Source organism: Eurosta solidaginis, chromosome 1 (genome assembly GCF_040869045.1).
Source record: "Eurosta solidaginis isolate ZX-2024a chromosome 1, ASM4086904v1, whole genome shotgun sequence".
Taxonomy (NCBI): Eukaryota; Metazoa; Arthropoda; class Insecta; order Diptera; family Tephritidae; genus Eurosta; species Eurosta solidaginis.
In genome coordinates, this window is record NC_090319.1 from 395,656,448 (window position 1) to 395,677,027 (window position 20,580).

Below are 20,580 nucleotides of genomic sequence, written 5' to 3' on the forward strand. Positions count from 1 at the left end.
GCATCATTTCTGGATAGTTTTCGGGATCCGTCCGGGACACCGTCATTTTAATTTCGGGGCTATTTCGGGGTAATTTGGAGACCCCTCATAGATCATTTCTGGATGATTTTCGGGATTTGTCTGGGATCCCGTCAAGGTAATTTCGGGACTTTTTCGGAACTATTTCGGGATTACTTTGGGAAATTTCCGAGATCATTCCTGGATGGTTTCCGAGATACGTCCGGGATCGCGTGAGGGTAATTTCGGTACTATTTCGGGATCATTTGGGGACCCTTCGGGAATCATTTAAGGTCTCTCCGAAACAAATAGTTCAACACACATGCCTTTTGAAACGGTTTTATTAAATTATGAGCTTTTATGGCTATGGATTCGCTGCAAATTATTCGTAATTAAAATTCGGTATGTTTTATCTTTAAAATTTAACACAGCTTTTTCGTTCTATGTATTTTTAATTTTTTTAAATGGATCCTGTCACGAACTGTAATAACTATAAACACACTTTTTGTAATATTTCATCCCTGTCATATCAATTAATTTAACTTAGGAACAAACTTTATTTTTTAATTCGCAAAAACTGTATTGCACTATTCACGTAAGCGTGCCTTTCAGGTTTTCAGCTTATTTAATTATTTTTTTTACTCTATTACAAAAATAAAATACATTGATAAAAATAATGTTTAAACATATAACTTGATAAACAGACTAACGTGAATAACCCCTATATTTTATTTTCTCCTTGGGGACGGGGCAGCGGGTAAAGGCTAGTGTATAATAATCCATACAGAGATAAAGTATATGTATGTCGAGAAGCTCGCGAGATTTACGAGTACTTCGAGACACGAGAATCTCGCGAAAAGTAGAGTTCTCGATTTCTCGGGTCTCGAAAATCTCGCTTGTGTTCGAGAACGAGAAGAAATCGTGAGCTCTACATGAAAATTTTGGCTGCTGATAAAGTGTTTTGGCCAAAAAATTGAGATTATCAAACCAAGTTTTCAACTAGAGAAAAAACTCTCGATATGTTAGATGATGTTATTGCACACTAAGGTTTATGTGAAATTTGTGTTACCGATAATGTTTCTCGTACATTTGAATATTTCTGTAAATTCAAAGGTATAAAAGATTTAAAAACCTCGTTTTATAGTCCTCAGTCAAACGGTCAAACCGAACGATTTGTAGAATTATTTAAAAAAGGGATTCAAAAAGCATCAGGAAATCTCGACAAGAACTTACGCGAATTTTTGTTTTCGTAGCAATATACACCTTCCTACAATCTAGGTATGAAGTCGCCGTTTGAATTAATGACAGGCCGCACAATGCGAACAAAGTTTGATCTTCTTAAACCAAAGATTTTATATTCGATTTGCAGTACAAAAATGGCAGATCAATTTAATAAACATCACGGGGCAAAAAGGAAGGAATTTATTGTTGATGATGAAGTTTTCTATCAACTTCATTCCTCTAACATGAATGGAAATGGGTTGATGGTATAGTTAAAGGAAGGAATGGATCTGTTAATTATTTTGTTAAACATATCACACCTTATGGTAATTGCAGTGTCAAAGCTCATGCCAATCAGCTTAAGCGCCGTTACTCTAAAAACGAGTTGGTTGATATATTTGAACCGCCAGATCTTGATGATAGCCTGATTTTGGAAGATAAAAAATAGGGGGAAAAGTGAAATTGAGCCTACCATTATCCCAGAAACAGAAGTTGAAGAGATAAATAAATCTGGAGGAATAGCGAATTTGGAAGATGGTGGGAAACCTTTGAACAAGTCAAGGTTATGAACCAGCTCAAGGTCAACATCGTTATCCAGTTCGGGAAAATAGAGGACTAACAAAAAAAATTAATGACTATGTTAGATTTTAAAAGGGGAGGAATGTGGGCGATCAATGCAACTGTATACAAATATACTTGACAGTAAATCTAATTGTCTCATTAGCTTTGCATTTTACATATTAATTTTCTGAATGAATATAAGAATCATCGCGGAACGATACAAGGTGGCAGCATGGTGACATACCTACAAACATAAATAAAAGTTCCATGTACTTTGTTTTTGTAAATTCGATGGACAAATGTCAAAAGCGTACTGCGCCGGAAGTTGATGTATCAAATCAAATAAAAAAAGTTTATAATCAGCTGTCCCATGCTGCCACCTTGTATCGTTCCGCCATGATAAGAATTTATTTTGTATTGCCATTGAGATCACAGAATAAAACATTAAATTTGTAATTTGGATTTACAACAAGGATGAGATCACAATAGTCACTTAAAAAATCAGGTTAGGTTTGGTTGAACTGGCCGGTCCATGAGGACCTCACATAGACTGAATGAGTCCTTAGTTTAACCAGAAGTTTATTTTAACGACCAAACTAAAAGTCCCTATCAAAAACCAGGACCTATATTATAAAATAACTCCGTCCTCTTGGATAATACTAGAATCTTTATAGGACTTAATCCACTTGCTGCTTCTAGATCTGACAGCTGTATCACTCCTAATAGCTGGAGTCTTAGCCTGGCAAACGCAGAGCACGAGCACAAAACGTGCTCGATGGTTTCCTCCTCAAACTAGCACTTCCTACATCTGCTATCACTGACCAAGCCCAATTTAAAGGCATACGACGTAAGAAGGCAGTATCCAGTCAGAATATCCGTCGGGAGTCTACATTCCTCTCTTTTCAATGATAGAAGCAACTTTGTTAGTCTAAGGTTGTAAGACACACACATAATTTTCGACACTTTACAGCCCCGCGCTTGAACCCACGCCATTCCCACTTGGTCGATCATGTGCACCTCTCGCCTTCCTTTAATCTCGCCCAATCCAATTGGGACGTCTACGGAGCAAGTTTCAAGGGATGAGCCCTTTTCAGCTAGTTCATCTCCTTTTTTATTCTCATCTATTCCGATATGCCCTGGGACCCAATATAGATGTATGCTTCTCCCTGTCCCGATTCTTTCCAGAGACTGATTAAACTCTAATACTGTTTTCACACAGATACTTAATGATCTCATTTCACCTTCTAAAGAAATCGTAAATTTTTTGCTTTCACACAGAAGTAACTGCTCGATTAGTATGAAGGATGAAATGTCAAGCGAATAAAATGACAATGCTATATGACAGACAATCATGGCGGAACGATACAAGGCAGCATGGTGACATACCTACAAACATAAAAAAATTCCATGTACATGTAAATTCGATGGAAAAATGTCAAAATTGTACTGCGCCGGTAGTTGATGTATCAAATCAAATAAAAAAGGTTATAATCAGCTGTTCGATGCGGCCACCTTGTATCGTTCCACCATGTAGACAATGACATTTACTTTGACAAATGACACCAAAAACTAAGAAGCGGAAGGCTGCCAACAGAGTTGCATTGTGCTTTTGACTTCATTAGGCATTCGATTAGCTACTAATGAAATAATTATAGATTCGAACTTTGTAGGGAAGATTGAGCTCAATAAGCGTCTTAATGTAGAAAATTGCCTTTATTATTCAATAAGCCGTCTGTGTGAAAATAGTATAACACACTTTTACATGCTGTGCTATGCGAGATTATTGCCTTAATTGCTGCTTGGCTGTCAATATAAAAGTTAACACGGTTGCAGTTTAAGTTATTGTCTTCCAGTATTTTGTACTGGTTTGGTCCGCTTGGAAAACGCTACAGTAAATTGTCAGCTTGTAGGATCTGCTTATTTCTGGATCAACGCAGTACACCGCTGACCCTACTTCTTCCACTACTTTCAAACCATCTGTGCACACATGTATCGCCTCGTCCACCATTTGAACACCCCTGCGCCAACCATCCACCTCTATGGTGGCCTTACGATCTCCCTCGAAGCGCAGATAGGGAGTCAGGTAGTCTGTTCGTCCTGTAATTGATGACGCTATACTACTATGGCTGTATGGTCGGCGCTCAAGCTGCCCCGAGGCACTAAGCCTGGTTGCAGTTGCTAACGCTATGTTCTTTGCTACCAAGTCTACAGGTGGAATGTGCAGAATGGCATACAGAGCAGCCGTCGGGGTTGTTTTCAGGGCTTCCGTAATGCTAAGCATTGATAGCCTGCATACCCCCTCTAATTTTTTGAGGTAGGTTGTTTTTTGTGTGGCTTTCCACCAAACAAGAACTCCATAGTATATAATAGGGTTTACAATTGCTGTAAAAACCCAATGGGAAAGAGAGGGCGATAAACCCCAAGTACACCCCAGCATTCTTTTACCTGCATAAAGTGGCGTTGAGGCCTTCTTCACCCTCTCCTCCACGTTGAGATTCCATGACAGCTTACTGTCTTGGATAATTCCTAGATAATTTGTGCAAGGTTTCTCTTGTAGGGTCACCCCTCCTAACTTAGGCCTGGTCCAATTTGGGACCTTGTACCTCTTTGTAAACAAGACCATATCCGTCTTCTCCGCGTTGGCTGTCAACCCGACATTAGATGCCCAGTTATAAATATCCCGATCCATCAAAGAGCTAATCGTTGGAAGGCACTTTCCCCTTATGACAATTGCAACGTCATCTGCGTAAGCCATAACTTTTACGGGTCCCCCATCGAATCGCCTGAGCAGTTGGTTGATGACCAGCGTCCACAGCAGAGGTGATAGCACCCCTCCCTGCGGCGTGCCCCTGTTCACTGATTTCGTGGCCTCATACAATCCCCATTGTCATGTAATCTTCCTGCAATTCAACATGCAGCCGATCCATCTCGTTAATGCTGGATGTACTTTAATGTAATTTAGACCATCCATAATCGCCCATTTTGCAACATTATTGAAAGCCCCGGCAATGTCCAAGAAGACTCCTAGAGCATACTCCTTATATTCCAGGGATTTCTCTATGCTTATTACCACCCTATGCAATGCGGTGTCTACCGACTTGCCTTTGGTGTACGCATGCTGTGTTGTGGAGAGCAGCTTTTCATCCACGTTGGACTTTATGTACACATCTATCAGCCTCTCAAAGGTTTTGAGCAGAAATGATGTTAAGCTAATGGGTCTATAGTCTTTGGAATACATGTGACCGATCTTCCCCGCCTTTGGCAGGAAAGCTACACGAGCAGTACTCCAAGAGTGCGGTACATGATTCAGCCTTATGCACCCATCAGATACTATTTTAAGCCATTCCACGACGGCCATACTTGAAACTTGTAGCATGGCCGGGAATATACCGTCTGGGCCCGGCGATTTAAACTTAGAAAACGTCTTCACTGCCCATTCTATCTTGGTATCGGTCACCAATCCCGGCACTATTAGCTCCGTGATCGAAGTGTGAGTGATGTCTGCTGGCTCTTCTAAACCGCCTCCCGGTGGGAAATGTGTATCGAGAAGCACCTCAAGGGATTCCTCACTATTTTTTTTATTAGTCCCTGGACTATGTTTCCCTTTGCTAGGACTTTTTTCAATCGTGGTGCACTCCTGGAGCACTCTATGTCTGCACAGAAACTTTTCCATGACATTCTCTTCGCCCTGGACATTTCACGCTTGTAGATCCTCAGTAGATCCATGTACTCGTCCCGACACGATTCGCTTTCCTCGGTCTTTGCTAGCTTAAACATTTCTTTTATATGTCTTCTTTGAAGACTCAGCTCATTGCTCCACCATGGCGGCTTTGCTTTTCCTCTGAATCTTCCCTTCTCTGCCCTCTTTAGGGGGGATGCTGAAGCTGATATACGCATGGTCGGAGAAGGATGGTATATCAAGAACCATCCAATCGTACCTTGATATATCATAAATATATATAATCTTCCTGTGCTAATACTTCTGATATCAATAAACATAAGCATTAACCTGCCAACCCTACTGTGATGATGGTTACCCCTATAAAACATTTTCGAACAGATCTTTTTTCATTTACTAAGAGAAATTTGTCATCAAATATACTTACCATACAAATTAAATGGATAGAAGTGATTTTTCGAATTTGATACACCGAAGGTATGGTCACATCGCAGTTGAAATTCTCAATAAGTCAATAATGGAGCTGCTTATTCGTACACAATTTTATTAACAAAAAGATAGTACACTTTATGTATTTCTTAATACCAACAATATTTAATTTACAAACAGTGTATAGTTGAAATTCGTAACAAAGATGTACCTTCAATTCAGTACTATTTTAGGCTTTAAATAGTTCGATAATTGATTCAAAAGAATGAATTGCATCATTGGTAAGAAGTCTTGGATTTAGTAGTAGAAGAAAGGAAATATGACAGTCGCTACTCTATATAAAATGAAATACAGATAAATATGTTTTAAAAATATGAATGTATGTACAGTTCACTCTCGGTGAGATATAGATATTACAGTTTACAATTCGTAATTCGTTTACATATGTATTTTGATTTCTTTCCGTTCCGCTATGCCGCAATGAGATTAGTTTTGTTTATTATTCTATGCAACTTAATAATAATGAGAGTGGTATTTGCCGTCATCTTCGTAATAACGTCCATGCTCTGAGCCATGACTAGCTGCGGCTAAGGCATTCAAATGAGCAGCTCGAGCATGCTGTACTTCTGGCGGCTCTACTGGTACACCATTGTGAATGACTGGAATGTGGATTGGGCCGTGATGCTTATAGCCTCCAGCATGACTTTCACTGCTTGAGCCATTCCAACTTTGATCATAGTGACCACCATCGTCATGTGAGCCTCCGTGACTAGATCGCGCTGACGCTTCAGCTATAGCAGCATAATGTGCTGCCTTTGCATGTTGCACTTCCGGTGTCTCTACAGGTACGCCATTATGAATTACAGGTATGTGATAGCCATGATAAGGTATCGTTTTCCCAATTGGATGACCTACACGAGCTGCAGCATGGGCCGCAAAATGTGAAGCTTTGGCATGGGCTACTTCAGGTGTATCAACAGGTACGCCATGCCCATGTGCTACATGACCCAAGGCTTTAGCATGTGCGGCAAAATGCGCGGCCTTAGCAGCATGCACATCAGGAGTATCGACAGGAACACCATCATGAGTAAGCGGTACATGGGCTAGCGCGTTTTGATGGGCATAATTCCACGGGTGTCCATATAGTGAACGCTTGTACAAATGATGTCCTTCCGCTTCATGAGGATCAGGATGAGCGGCAGCCGCTGCTGCGGCAGCAGAATAAGCAGCATAATGCTCAGCTCGAGCATGTTGCACTTCTGGAGTATCAACCGGAACGCCATCATGTGTCAGTACTGGAATATGTTGTGGATAGTGATTGGCATATGGCACATAGGAGTGTGCGGCAGCAGTGTGAGCGGAAAAGTGGGTAGGTGGATTTGCAGGAGCTTTCGGCAAATTGGTGCCTACAGCATTAAAGCCATGATGAGGATCCGCAACATACGATAGCGATTGGACATGTCCACTACCATCAACATAGGAATAGGAACCTCGTGTAACCCCATCATGGGATCGTGTTTCATGCTTTTGTGAGTTGGGATCAGCATATCCGTAAGAGTAAGTATGACTATGAGGATCAAGGTGTTGAAATTGTGTTGATACGGCACCATGTAGAGCAGCACTGCATGCTGATACTAGTACCGCAGCAAAAATTATCTGAAAAGAGAAATTATGTTTTTAATTTTATTTTAAAACTTTAGGAATTAAGGCTACCAATGTATAAACTTGGCCCTACAACCGGTTACACAGAATTTTATTCATAATTTTACTTTAAAAGCTGCAGGGTTAAAGAACAACTTAAACTGAGTCTAAGATGGTACGTAATTAAATTAAGGTAAAACAGTATTTTATCGAGCTTAAACTACCAAATTACAGTACGTCCGAATCGCCTTAGGAGCTGATGCATAGGCCATCGGTTCCAATCAGAAGTTATAATCAACTTAACATCCACTGCGATTTGAATAATCGCACAAATATCTACGCAACTGTCATTAACATTACCATGCCTGCATCGGCAAAAGCCGAACTATCTCCGATCGCATATGTATCATGGATGTGCAGTTTGCATTAAGAATAAAACCCAAACAATTCGCATTCGAGGTGCATTTGAGAACTAATCCTATTCTCAAATTAAATTTTTTTTATGTGGTAAAGTTATTCTACGGAAACTTCCTGTGCGGAAATCGTGCAAGGAGAGAGCATACCAAGATTAGAGCTTCTTCCCTCAGCGGGTTAGGGGGTCAGAATATAGCCGCGGTAGGTATGCCTGTCGTAAGAGGCGACTAAAATACCAGATTCAAAGGGTTTTGTAGTGCAACCCTTTCAGGTTGCTAGCGCAATATATAGCTTCTCCAAACCCAATTGGCAACCTCACTTATCCGTGGCGAATCCTGTTTCTTTAACAGCCGAGTATCTGGCGACCCCGAACTCCTAATGGATCTAGGGGGTGGGAGGGTGGAATGGCCAAGAAGGTCGCATGTGGTCATAACAAATCGTTCCCGAGATGGTCGGGCTTGGTACCAGAACGTACCGAATCTGCACCCGGAAAAGGACCATCAGCATCGATAAAAGTCCCCAAGGCCTTCGGGGAGTGTCCTTATCGCTACAACAACAGCAACAACATTAGAGTTTCTCTTCCAATTTGCGGCGAGCTCCATTTACATTTTTCTTAAAAATTGTCAAGAAGGGACCTACATGCTTTTATGCCGACTCCGAACGTCATATAAATTTTCATGGCAGAAATATACTCGGAGTGTTTGCCAAACCAGCGCCGATGGCCGACCCACTTAGAAACATGTTTCTAATTGAAAAAACTTTTGTTTTTATATTTTTTATGATAGTTTGCCCTGGACTTGAACCCAGGACCTTCGTTGCGTCATGCGGTGTACGCTACATCCACACCACGGCGAATTTCCCAGTCAATAATAAAATATTGAAGCAAACGAGCTAATGCTATAATAATTTGACTGTCGGTATATGTACATCCGGACGTTTTAATCGTATACAATTTCCGGACGAATTTATTTCTAATTCGTTCGAAAAATTTATTTTATTGTTGTTTTAATACCTTTCATAAAAATTAAGTGGTACATTAAGTTTGTCCAGAATATCAAAATTGTAAGTCGTGCAATGAGATGAAATGGGCGCACCAATAAGTATTCCAAAATGATCATAATGACGAGCTGTGTTGATTTAGGCACGTCCGTTTGGCTGTTTGAATGGGTTTCCGTCATTTCTTCCCCATTTTAACAGCTAGCAGCATGTATTGTTGTCTGCTAAAATTATCAAGGTCGGTGATATATATAATTTATGTCCCATACAATCGATTGTTCAGATAAGAGGCTTTTCGCCATTTATCCTTGATTTTAACAGCTAGAACCTTGAAATTTTATAAGATGCTTACTATTATGGAATACGTTGTTGTTTGAAAAACCGCCATTAACATAGCAAACAATTGTCCGGACAAATGAGAATTTACAATAATAATTTAATATTATGTTAACATTTTGTACAATGGAATGTCGTAAACAGAATAAATGCGAACTAACTGCACACTCTAGGTACAGGTGTTTGGGTGGAGCTCAAAGCTAAATAGGGAGTATTCATTTGAACTATCGCCGTGCTATGTTTGGTTTTTCTTTGATATAAATAACAGAAAATAGTTTCGCCATGAAAATAAAACACTCTAATACGCATAATGCATGCACACGTAGTTATGTAAGAATTTGATTAATATATGTAGTATATTTTGCCATGTGTACATACATACATATGTATATATGTATTTGCATTTTCAATCACATATACTATTTATTAGCTCCGATTTTTATTTTCCAACCGGCAAATTCAATTTTCTTTCAGACCATTCTTTATCTACGTTGTACGTTTGGACTATTCGAAATATCAGCATTTCGTTATTATTATTGAATTGCATTCAACAGTAAATAAAAAGTTACCTCACAGTTGTGGTTATTCTCCGTATAATTATGATACGTGGATACAAATGGACATATACGTTAAGAGTCTTGAAACATATATATGTATACGAGTACATAAACATACCTTCCTAACATTAAATCATTCACTGAAATCTGAAAACGAATAAGAATGTTTTGAATGGTGGGATGTTCGGATATGGGGAAGTCGGGTTCGGTTCGCCTTTGGTCGAGCCTTAAAGAAAAAAGCGAAAATCCGGTTTCGGGTTCTAATTCGTCCGAAAATTCGAGTTCCGTCGGACATTATTCCCTACCCATTGAGAAAGGTTTTCGCGGCAATTGTTCTTTCACTTGAAAAATTTCAAAAAGTTCTCGAAAACAACGATGAAAATTTCTTCAAATTGATATGTCTGCACACGTTGCGCCTGACTAGCAAGTGATCTGTATACGCGTTGACTCGCCGATCCAAATCACTTTAATTTTAACGAGTCAATCAGAGTAATATTTGTGTCACTAACACATCAAACTGTCCCTTAACTCGGACTCACCGTGTGTAGACCCAATACAATAAATAACAAGTAAGGAAGGCTAAGTTCGGGTGCAACCGAACATTATACACTCAGCTGAGAGCTATTGAGACAAAATAAGGGAAAATCGCCATGTAGGAAAATGAACCTAGGGTAACCCTGGAATGTGTTTGTATGACGTAGGTTTCAAAGGGAAGGTATTAAAGAGTATTTTAAAAAGGAGTGGGCGTTCTATAGGTGGACGCCTTTTCGAGATATCGTTATAAAGGTGGACCAGGGTTGACTCTAGAATGCGTTTGTACGATATGGGTATCAAATTAAAGGTATTAATGAGGGTTTTAAAGCGAAGTGGTGGTAGTTGTATATGTGAAGGCGTTTTCGAGATATCGACCAAAATGTCGACCAGGGTGACCCTGAACATCACCTGTCGGGTACCGCTAATTTATTTATATATGTAATACCACGAACAGTATTCCTGGCATGATTCAAAGGGCTTTTGATTTCGCCCTGAAGAACTTTTTCATTTTCTTCTACTTAATATGGTAGGCGTCACACCCATTTTAAAAAGTTTTTTTCCAAAGTTATATTTTGCGTCAATAAACCAATCCAATTACCATGTTTCATTCCTTTTTCGTATTTGGTATAGAATTATAGCATTTTTTTAATTTTTCATAATTTTCGAAATCGAAAAAGTGGGCGTGGTCATAGTCGGATTTCGGCCATTTTTTATACCAATACAAAGTGAGTTAAGATAAGTACGTGAACTGAGTTTAGTTAAGATATATCGATTTTTGTTCAAGTTATCGCGTTAACGGCCGAGCGGAAGGCCACACGGTCGACTGTGTATAAAAACGGGGCGTGGCTTCAACCGATTCCGCCCTTTTTCGCAGAAAACAGTTACCGCCCTAGAATCTAATCCCCTACCAAATTTCACAAGGATTGGTAAATTTTTGTTCGACTTATGGAATTAAAAGTATCCTAGACAAATTAAATGAATAAGGGCGGAGCCACGCCCATTTCGAAATTTCTTTTATTTTTGTATTTTGTTGCACCATATTATTACTGGAGTTGAATGTTGACATAATTTACTTATATACTCTAAAGATATTAAATTTTTTGTTAAAATTTGACTTTAAAAAACCTTTTTTTAAGTGGGCGTGGTCGTTCTCCGATTTTGCTAATTTTTATAGCATACATATAGTAATAGGAGTAACGTTCCTGCCAAATTTCATCATGATATCTTCAACGACTGCCAAATTACAGCTTGCAAAACTTTCAAATTACCTTCTTTTAAAAGTGGGCGGTGTCCCCCCCATTGTCAAAAATCTTACTAATTTTCTATTCTGCGTTATAAGTTCAACTCACCAACCAAGTTTAATCGCTTTATCCGTCTTTGGTAAGGAATTATCGCACTTTTTGTGTTTTTCGAAATTTTCGATATCGAAAAAGTGGGCGTGGTTATAGTGCGATTTCGTTCATTTAAATAGATGAGTGTCCGGGAATCGACATACCAAATTTCATCAAGATACCTCAAAATTTACTCAAGTTATCGTGTTAACGGACGGACGGACGGGCATGGCTCAATCAAATTTTTTTTCGATACTGATGATTTTGATATATGGAAGTCTATATCTATCTCGATTCCTTTATACCTGTACAACCAACCGTTATCCAATCAAAGTTATTATACTCTGTGAGCTCTGATCAACTGAGTATAAAAAGGCCACTTACTCAAACTCGCAATTACCTCGTCACCATGGAAGTCTTGCAAATGAAATCATTTTTCATATCAGTTTCCGCAGATTACACGGTTTACGAGCTTTGCGAGCCGCTTGCAAGTTTTCATGAGTTGCCTTCATCGGCAAATTTTTTTATGAGTTGCCTTCAAGATTTGAATCAATTCGTGGCAAATTTAAATCAAAATCCTTGATTCAATAGCTAATTTATGAAATTAAAAACTGAAAAACTGTCACATTAAGCAATATGGCGCTCCCATTTAAAGCGACAAGAAACATATGATTTCCAAATTTACGTTTGGAGTACTCACAGGACTTTGTAAACAATAATCGCTAGATAAATTCGGCAATATTTGCTAAAAAAAAAAGTGCTGCTTACAACGTTCTATTCTTGATATATTTTCATCATCGGTAAAATTAACTAGATGAAAGGCACAACTGTAAAATTGTTTGCTAATGATTCCATATTTAAGTTTTATTTATTAGTCAAAATACCTCAATTATACCTAACATATATCTGACATAAATGAAGCACTTGCCTTTGCAATACAGCGATGTCACTAGAAAAGCTGACTGCTTTACTTTCCATTAGCAATTCAAACGAAATTAAGTCTTTGATAGTAATGACTTACCTGTAATATAAGACAATAATACCAGCTTTAAAACTTAGCTCAAATGGCATGAATTCTCATCTTGAAAGTTTCCTAAAATATTTGACAAAAGCTAAATCCTCTATCAACATAAATTTTTATACCCAGTTAGACATACATATATCTCTCAAGAGATAACACTCAATGCTCACGATGGGCCTATTAACCGGACACTGCCTTCTGCCCTCACAAGCTTATAAGTTAGGCCTGTAAGAAGAAAAGGTTGAGCATGTTCTGTGTTCATGTTCTGCGCCCGCCAGGTTTAAAATAAGGCAGACTTCTCTTCCAATTTGCGTCGTGCTCCTCTTGATTTTCCCTACAAATTGGCCGGACGGGACCTACATGTTTTTATGCCGACTCCGAACGGCATCTGCAAGGCAGATGAGTTTTCACTGAGAGCTTTTCATGGCAGAAATACACCCTGAACGCTTGCCAAACACTGCCGAGGGGCCACCCCGCTTAGAAAAATTTTCTTATAATTGAAAAACCTTATTTCTAAAATTTTGATGTTGCTTTGCCCGGGAGTTGAACCCAGGGCATACGGTGTGATAGGCGGAGCACGCTACCATCACACCACGGTGGCCGCCACATCTGCCGTATTTTATTTTCGCTTTGTTCGCAACATTTTTCATTTTTTAGAATAAAATTGTAAACAAGACCATTTTTTTATATTCTAAGTCAACCGAAAAAAATGGTAGCCTTAACCGAAAAAAATGTTAAGGTTAGCATTGCTTATCCATTCATTGGTCTATCCTTCAGCCTATTTGTTCGAGGGGTCTCATCACATTTTTTTTTGTTTTTGTTTTTTGCAATATCTTTCGTTTAAAGAAATGTTCTGCTATGGAATTGAATATACTACTACTTCCTGTCTTCTGAAAATGGGCGTAGTAGGTATTCTATCACGCCCACTTTTCATAGATCAAATATTTCAAAATAAAATATGATTCTGTGATAGTCCAATTCTTAACGGGATATTTCCGTAATTTATAAAGCTACAATGCTAAAAATTTATTAAAAAACACTAACTATTTGGAAAAGACGGGCGTGACAAGGCCACTAAGCCCGCTCGAATCTCTTGAAAATCTATCCAAGAACGGCTGAAGATCTTTTGATGAAATTTAATATCCATCTTTCCTTTTCACAAAATTGGTTGATAACCACGCCCATTTTCTATATAAAAATTAAAAATACGCGTATCAGTAGCCTGTATCGCTTTTCCCATGTACATGATGAAAAAATTTAGATATTTTGTTCATAAAAATACATTTACTTAGAAATTTTAGATACTAATTAATGGGGTGAGGACAATCTACTTCGCTGTTTCCCGAAACGTTTCCATTTCCAGCTCTAAGATCCATGAAGCTACATGGCTGAAAAAATATGATCGAAAAAATAGGAAAAATTTATAGCGTTATCAATGTTCAGGGAGTACTTAGATCATAGAGGGAAGTCTTCTATGTCCTCTTAAACGGAGGCAGCAATGAAGCATCCAGCGAAGATGATAATGTTGCGCCCACCCGATTTTGACAATATTTGCTACCGGAGCATTCCAAGGTTGGAACGGAACAAATCGTATGCATCTTTCCATTTTTAGATCTTACCTTAAGAAAAACTATAACCTTTTCAGACAAACTATTTAGTGCATTAATATTATGTAGTAGATGTCTAAATTAAAGTAGAACCTGCTCTTTGTATATGTGTTGAAAATTCCCAAATGCGTTTGTATGAGACATCAAAAAACCACCGGATTTTGTGCTCTGGTGAAATTTCAGCGAAACTTAAAATTAACAAAAAACAAAAAAAAAAAACACAAATAATGGATTTGGAGTACTTGTTAAAATAACAAAACAAAGTTTCGAAAAAAACAATTGTTTAACGTACGAAATTCAGATTTAAATTCTGATTTTCCCTTATACTATATAGAAAAAATGATGCAGCGGTTACCCAAAACAATGCTTATTTATACATGAACAAATGAGTTCCAGTTTGCTTATATTACGCGAAATTTACATATTCCAGCATTTTAATTAATATGGAGGAATAGAGAAAATGGTTGCCAAGGAAATTAGGGTTGGTGCTTCTTTTATTTTTCGTTTTTTTTTTACAAATCTTTTTTTTTTTTACTTTTTTCTCAAGCTGATACTAGTTTTAAATCCTTCTTCCTTTGAACATTTAAGTGGGATATATTTAGAACTAGCTTTACCCGGCGTATGAATGCTGCGTTATCTTTTCTCTTTTGTTTGTTGATAATTTAGTTTATTGTTCTGTAAATTGAATTGAATTTTGTACGCATATTTGGTGAAATGTTCGTTTATTGTATCTTATTGTAATGCATGTGGGTACATAATATTTTTGGTTTTTTCGTTCGGTGCAAAGATAAACAAATTTTTTGGCCTTCCAACTCTAGAGCAAGCAACATATAGATGGCCATGGGAAAAGCACGGACTTTCTAAATTTAATCCTGCAACAGTAAGCGATTGTCCTTGTACTTTGTTGATTGTAATTGCAAAAGCAAGGCGTACAGGAAACTGTAAGAGCTTAAAATTGAATGGCAAATATGTAGGAATCATTGGGATCCGTGGTATGAGTACATCTTCACCTTCGCTTTTACCGCTGATGGTTGTTGCTTCGATTACATTCGGCATTAATTTCCTAACGCAAAGTCTGGTTCCATTGCACAATTTTGGTGGGTCTAAATTCTGAAGAAGCAATTGTGAGCCAATTTTCAAAGTTAATATATGCGCAGGCATTCCAGGTGGTTCTAAAGAGTTCAGAAATTCAAGTGGATAATTCACAATATGATCTTCATCTGTAACTGTGCCGACCGATTTATATTTCGTCGCTTCACCAGGAATTTGGTTTTGAATTCGATCATTGATTTTGTTAACATGATCATTTTTGGGAGCTAAGATCGCTCGTTCGCATAGCCAAAAAAAATTTTAATTTAAAATTCTTAATTCTAAAATATGAAAATCTCCGTCTTGATCGAAGGAACCTATAGCCAAAATTTGGTGATGATTGAAGTGTGGGAAATACGTTTCCATAGGGAACACACACACAGAATTTGATTTTTGTAGAAGATTTAGATAGACTGAAGCTAACGGGGGCAGATTACTAAACGTACAGAAGGAATAACAGCCAAACTCAACATTGCAGTCAAACTTTAGGTGTTAAAATAACCTAAGTTTGAAAGGCAGCCAAAGTTCTGAAAAATCCCATTTGTGGGGAAGGTGCCACGCCACTTTTTTCCCAATTATACATTTTACTGGAGGTGTTAGGAGTTAGCGTCATATAGCTCCTTTCCAATTTTCATTATCCTACCATTACTACATTCAGAGATATGCAGTATGATATATTCCATTAGTATGGCAGGTGCCCCCTCTTTCCTAATTCCATATTTTCTTGCTGGTGTTAGGGATTGACCTCATATAACTCCTTACTGAATTTCAATGTTCTGGCATGTATACCTTCAGATTTATGCAGTACGAAAGATTCCGTTTGTATGGGAGGTGCCACGCCCCTTTTATATATAGAAATTATTTTTAGCCTAAAATCTTCGTGTTGATCGAAGGAACCTATAGCCAAAATTTGGCGATGATTGAAGTGTGGGAAATACGTTTCCATAGCTAACACACACATACCCACAGAATTTGACTTTTATATATGTGACCCGGCCTATGAAAAGGTGGCTTATGACTCAAAAAAAAAAGAAAACTACTAAGAAACTGAAGAAATGCATTGTTTATCTTTAACAGCTGTTTGTCGCAATTTCTTTTTTGAGTCATAAGCCACCTTTTCATAGGCCGGGTCACATATATAGATATACTGGCATTGAGGAGATCCATTCGAAAATCGGCGAAATTTTACGATTTTCCATGGAATGCTCGCACTATACGCTTTGCCATCGAACTTCTAAGTAAAATACGTTGAAGCCATATATGTATGTAATACTCCTATATTGCTAGTACACTATGGTGGCAATGAGTTTTGAATTCGAAATCAAATAAAGCCTACAAAATATTTGTGATTGTAGCAATATAAGTGTGATAAGAACAAATTTAAAAAATTAAGGTACCTGCATGCTCTTATCGAAAACAAAAACATTTGAAAAGCAATATATCGGCACTCTGATGTACTCAGCCTGTAGTAGCAATATAAAAGCCCTTGTGGTCGTGGTTCTGATGTGCAAAGATAAATAAACATTAAAAAAAAAACTTCCTTAGAAGATAACATTGGGCAAAGACAAATTTTCTTCAATTAATTTATGAAATGAAGACAACTTTCATGCATATAAGCAAGGCGAATTTAGTGCCAGGTGTTGTTATCCCAACACAAGGCGAATTCAGTACCAGGTGTTGTTATTCCAACAGCTGTTTGCTTCTTCTTGATTATTTTCCATACAGCGCCTTGTAATTTAATATGTCAGTTAATCGAAATCAATATTCAAATTTTCTTTTTACTTGACATTCTTCTGCATGGCGAATTGGTTGAATTCGCTTTGCCTCCACCTGGTATGGATTCGCCTTGTATTAAAGTACAAGGCGCTGTATGGAAAATAATCAAGAAGAAGCAATCAGCTGTTGGGATAACAACACCTGGCACTGAATTCGCCTTGGACAAGTGTGATAACTTCTGCATAAACGTCAAAATTACAAATAGAATAGATCACCTGATTTTTTATTAACTATCGCTGTTTCATTCTGTATCTTTTTCTATCAACCTTAAGGGTCGCCATATTAAACACGCTGTCAAAACGCTTCAAAGTAGCCATATCGAACATCCTGTCAGGCAGTTGACGGATAAGATATCACACTTGTTTTATCCACAATGATACATATTTTAAGGCTCCATTACTGATACTTAGCATAGACTTGACTTGGCTTGCGAACTGTCACTTACAGTTCTGTTAAATGAACATTGCATGTTACTGATTACTCAAAACTTAACTTGACTTAGAAGTCTGTTGAATTTTGATTTTCTATGTAAGTTCTAAGTGACGTTTACATTTTGAGATGCCATTTGTTTGTTTCCATTTCATTTTGACATTTTGTCATACAAATTGACATTTATTTAAAAATAAATTTCAACGCTGATTATGATGCCAGATTTTATGCGCCAAGTGGAGTATAATCGTGGCTAAGTTGCCAAGTTTACGCCAAGTCAAGTCTAGTCTATGCTAAGTATCAGTAATGGGGGCTTTAGGGTTGTCTATCATACATAACCATGGCGGAACTATACAAGGTGGTAGCACGGGACAGCCGATTTGTATTATTTTCATTTGATTTCAGACATTAACTTCCGGCGCGGTACGATTTTTACATTAGCCCGTTGAATTTATAAAAACAAAGTACATGGAACTTTTATTTACATATGTTATGTCGTGTAGGTATGTCGCCATTCTGCCATGTTGTAGGGTTCCGCCTTGTACATAACTGCCTTTGAATTGTACTACGATCGGAGTATATTTTACTATACGTTTAGAAATATAATAACTATATAAGCAGCTACCAGAATTTGTTAGACAAAAAGATTAACGTAACTTTGTATTCCCTAACGAAATATAGACAAAATTTTGCAGAAATCTAATTTCTTTGAAGAATTGGTACCAAAACTTAAGCAATCAAAATTTATTACTTTTGAAATATGTACACGTAAATACCTGCAAATAGAGCTGACGAAAAGTGAGGTTGTGTGTTGACATCACCTTTATTAATGCATTATGGGGTTTTTGTTTGTTTTTAGAAAAGTTTTATTGTTTTGAGCAGTGATGTTCAAAATTTTTTATATTGATGTTCAAATCACAATAGACGTACGAAATTGTATATACAATGGATTTTTTTTTGTTTCTTAAGATATACAAAATAAAGTTTTAAATATTTAAAATATTCCGGTTCCGTGATTCGTTCGTTAGGTTCATTTATAATTTTCTTTATGAATCAATTTAGATTGAGCATATTAATTTATTCATTCCTTATGTTCGAAACATTCATCTCCATTTTGAATTTGTGGAATCGGTTTATATTTAGAATATTATGTATATATTTATTTTATATATTCGAACCTCCTGAGGTAGTATCAAACTAACGTGTTCCGAATATTCCAAATTAACGGTTTATCCGGAACACTTCCATGAATACTTAACGGAAAAGATATTAGAATTAGATTAAAGAAAGCCTTATTTTAGAATGCTTTTCATTAACTCTCTCTTATGTTAAAATGCATTGATGCTCACATAGGAAGTTTTTGAAACAAATTTTGAGATAGTGTATTTTTGAATAAAATTCTAACGTCTTCAAACAAATTCTGAAAGAGTGACCAAACCAACATAACTCTTTATCAATTCACGAAATATTAATTAGAAAAGAATTTGTTCCCCCAAAACTTTTTGGCATTTACAAATTTATTATCACTACTAATATACTACTAAAGGTACTTTTCTACAACAGTTTTCGCTGAAGGAGATTTAATTATTCCCCGTTTTACTTGCTTCGTAATAGCGACGCGTCCAGATTTTTAAATTTGGGAGTGTCAAAGCTCTGTCATCATTGGAGAACACACCTCTAGTAATTGAATCATGTCGTAATTATATGTGAGGGCATATGGAAGTGCGATAAAAAATATTTTTTTTATATTTGAAATGTATCTGTGCCTATAATTCAGGACAAAACAAAAACAAAAGTGTATGGACGTTGAGCAGCTCTGGTTTTGAGGAAGAAATTCCTATGGCGAAAAATCATTGATATTTGTGTTACATGTTTACAGAGTTTCGATGGCTGGCGCTCGTATTAGCCTCAAAGGTGAAGCGTATGTAATTATTTGGACAAACCGTGAAATACATTCGATATTAAGCTCCTTCATATTTTTGTAGAAATTCGAACAATTTTGTAGGGAGTTTCCGTTATGTTCCATTTTCAATAATATTTAAAACTAAGTATTTTATTATTTACTTACTAATGGCTTCATATCTCTTTCAATTACACCAAAATTATATTAACACAGTTAAATCCTTAACAACTCTTAAGGAAACACAAAACTTTAATCCTGAGATTAAACTGCAAGTACAATTTGTCAGCCAACTCAAATATTACATAAGCATACGCTTGGCTTATTTTAATTTTAATTATTTTTTAAACGTATTAAATTATTTATGATGTTGGTTAAACCTCCTAGAACCGCGACTAGGACTGTTAACGAACTGTGCTGTAAAGTCACCGGCACCACAAATATATACCAACGAACCCGAAACTGAAAAATATCGAGAAGAGAAAAAGTATACAATAATAGCAGTAAATAATGTTACAAATAGACTTAGCTTAGCAAAGTTGAACTGTAACAAAGGCAAAAACAAAAATTGCAAAAACAAAAACAATAACAGTAATAATAGTAGAATGGTAACACAGCCCACAGCCAAACTATGCATGTAAGCATATATGTATATAACAGCATCAACATTTCTGTACAGAATGCCACATACAACAAAAAAAAAAACTAATTACAATAGACAACCACATCATTGTTACAATTACGTTTACACAAGCACAAAGTAATCGAATTACTCTTGGTAATCGTCAAGCAATATGAAATCGAATTGTAACGAAGCAGAGAACCAGAAACCGATCGATCAAACAGACATGGGCGTAGTGCAAAACCCCCAACCATTACTAATGGACACGCTTTACATTAACGAATACCAATTAGAGCCTGTTATATTCAGTACGAAATTAAACTACAGTAAGATATCCAAGGCTTAATCACGACAATTGGGTCCTAAAACACCTAAAACTAGTTTTTGTTTGAACCCCATATCAAATCAGTGTAGTATTCAAAACTGTGGCGAAATAATCC

At 37.1% G+C, this 20,580-nt stretch overlaps 1 protein-coding gene across 1 annotated transcript; it reads right to left on the minus strand.

Moving 5' to 3' along the window:
* Positions 1-5,976: 5,976 nt before the first annotated feature.
* Cpr92F (cuticular protein 92F) lies at positions 5,977-19,935 on the minus strand. The gene is made up of 2 exons (XM_067763691.1): positions 19,687-19,935; positions 5,977-7,543 (listed from the first exon to the last, which is right to left on the minus strand). The coding sequence occupies exons 1-2, from the start codon at positions 19,696-19,698 to the stop codon at positions 6,401-6,403; spliced, it is 1,155 nt and encodes a 384-aa protein (XP_067619792.1). The 5' UTR covers positions 19,699-19,935; the 3' UTR covers positions 5,977-6,400.
* Positions 19,936-20,580: the final 645 nt, after the last annotated feature.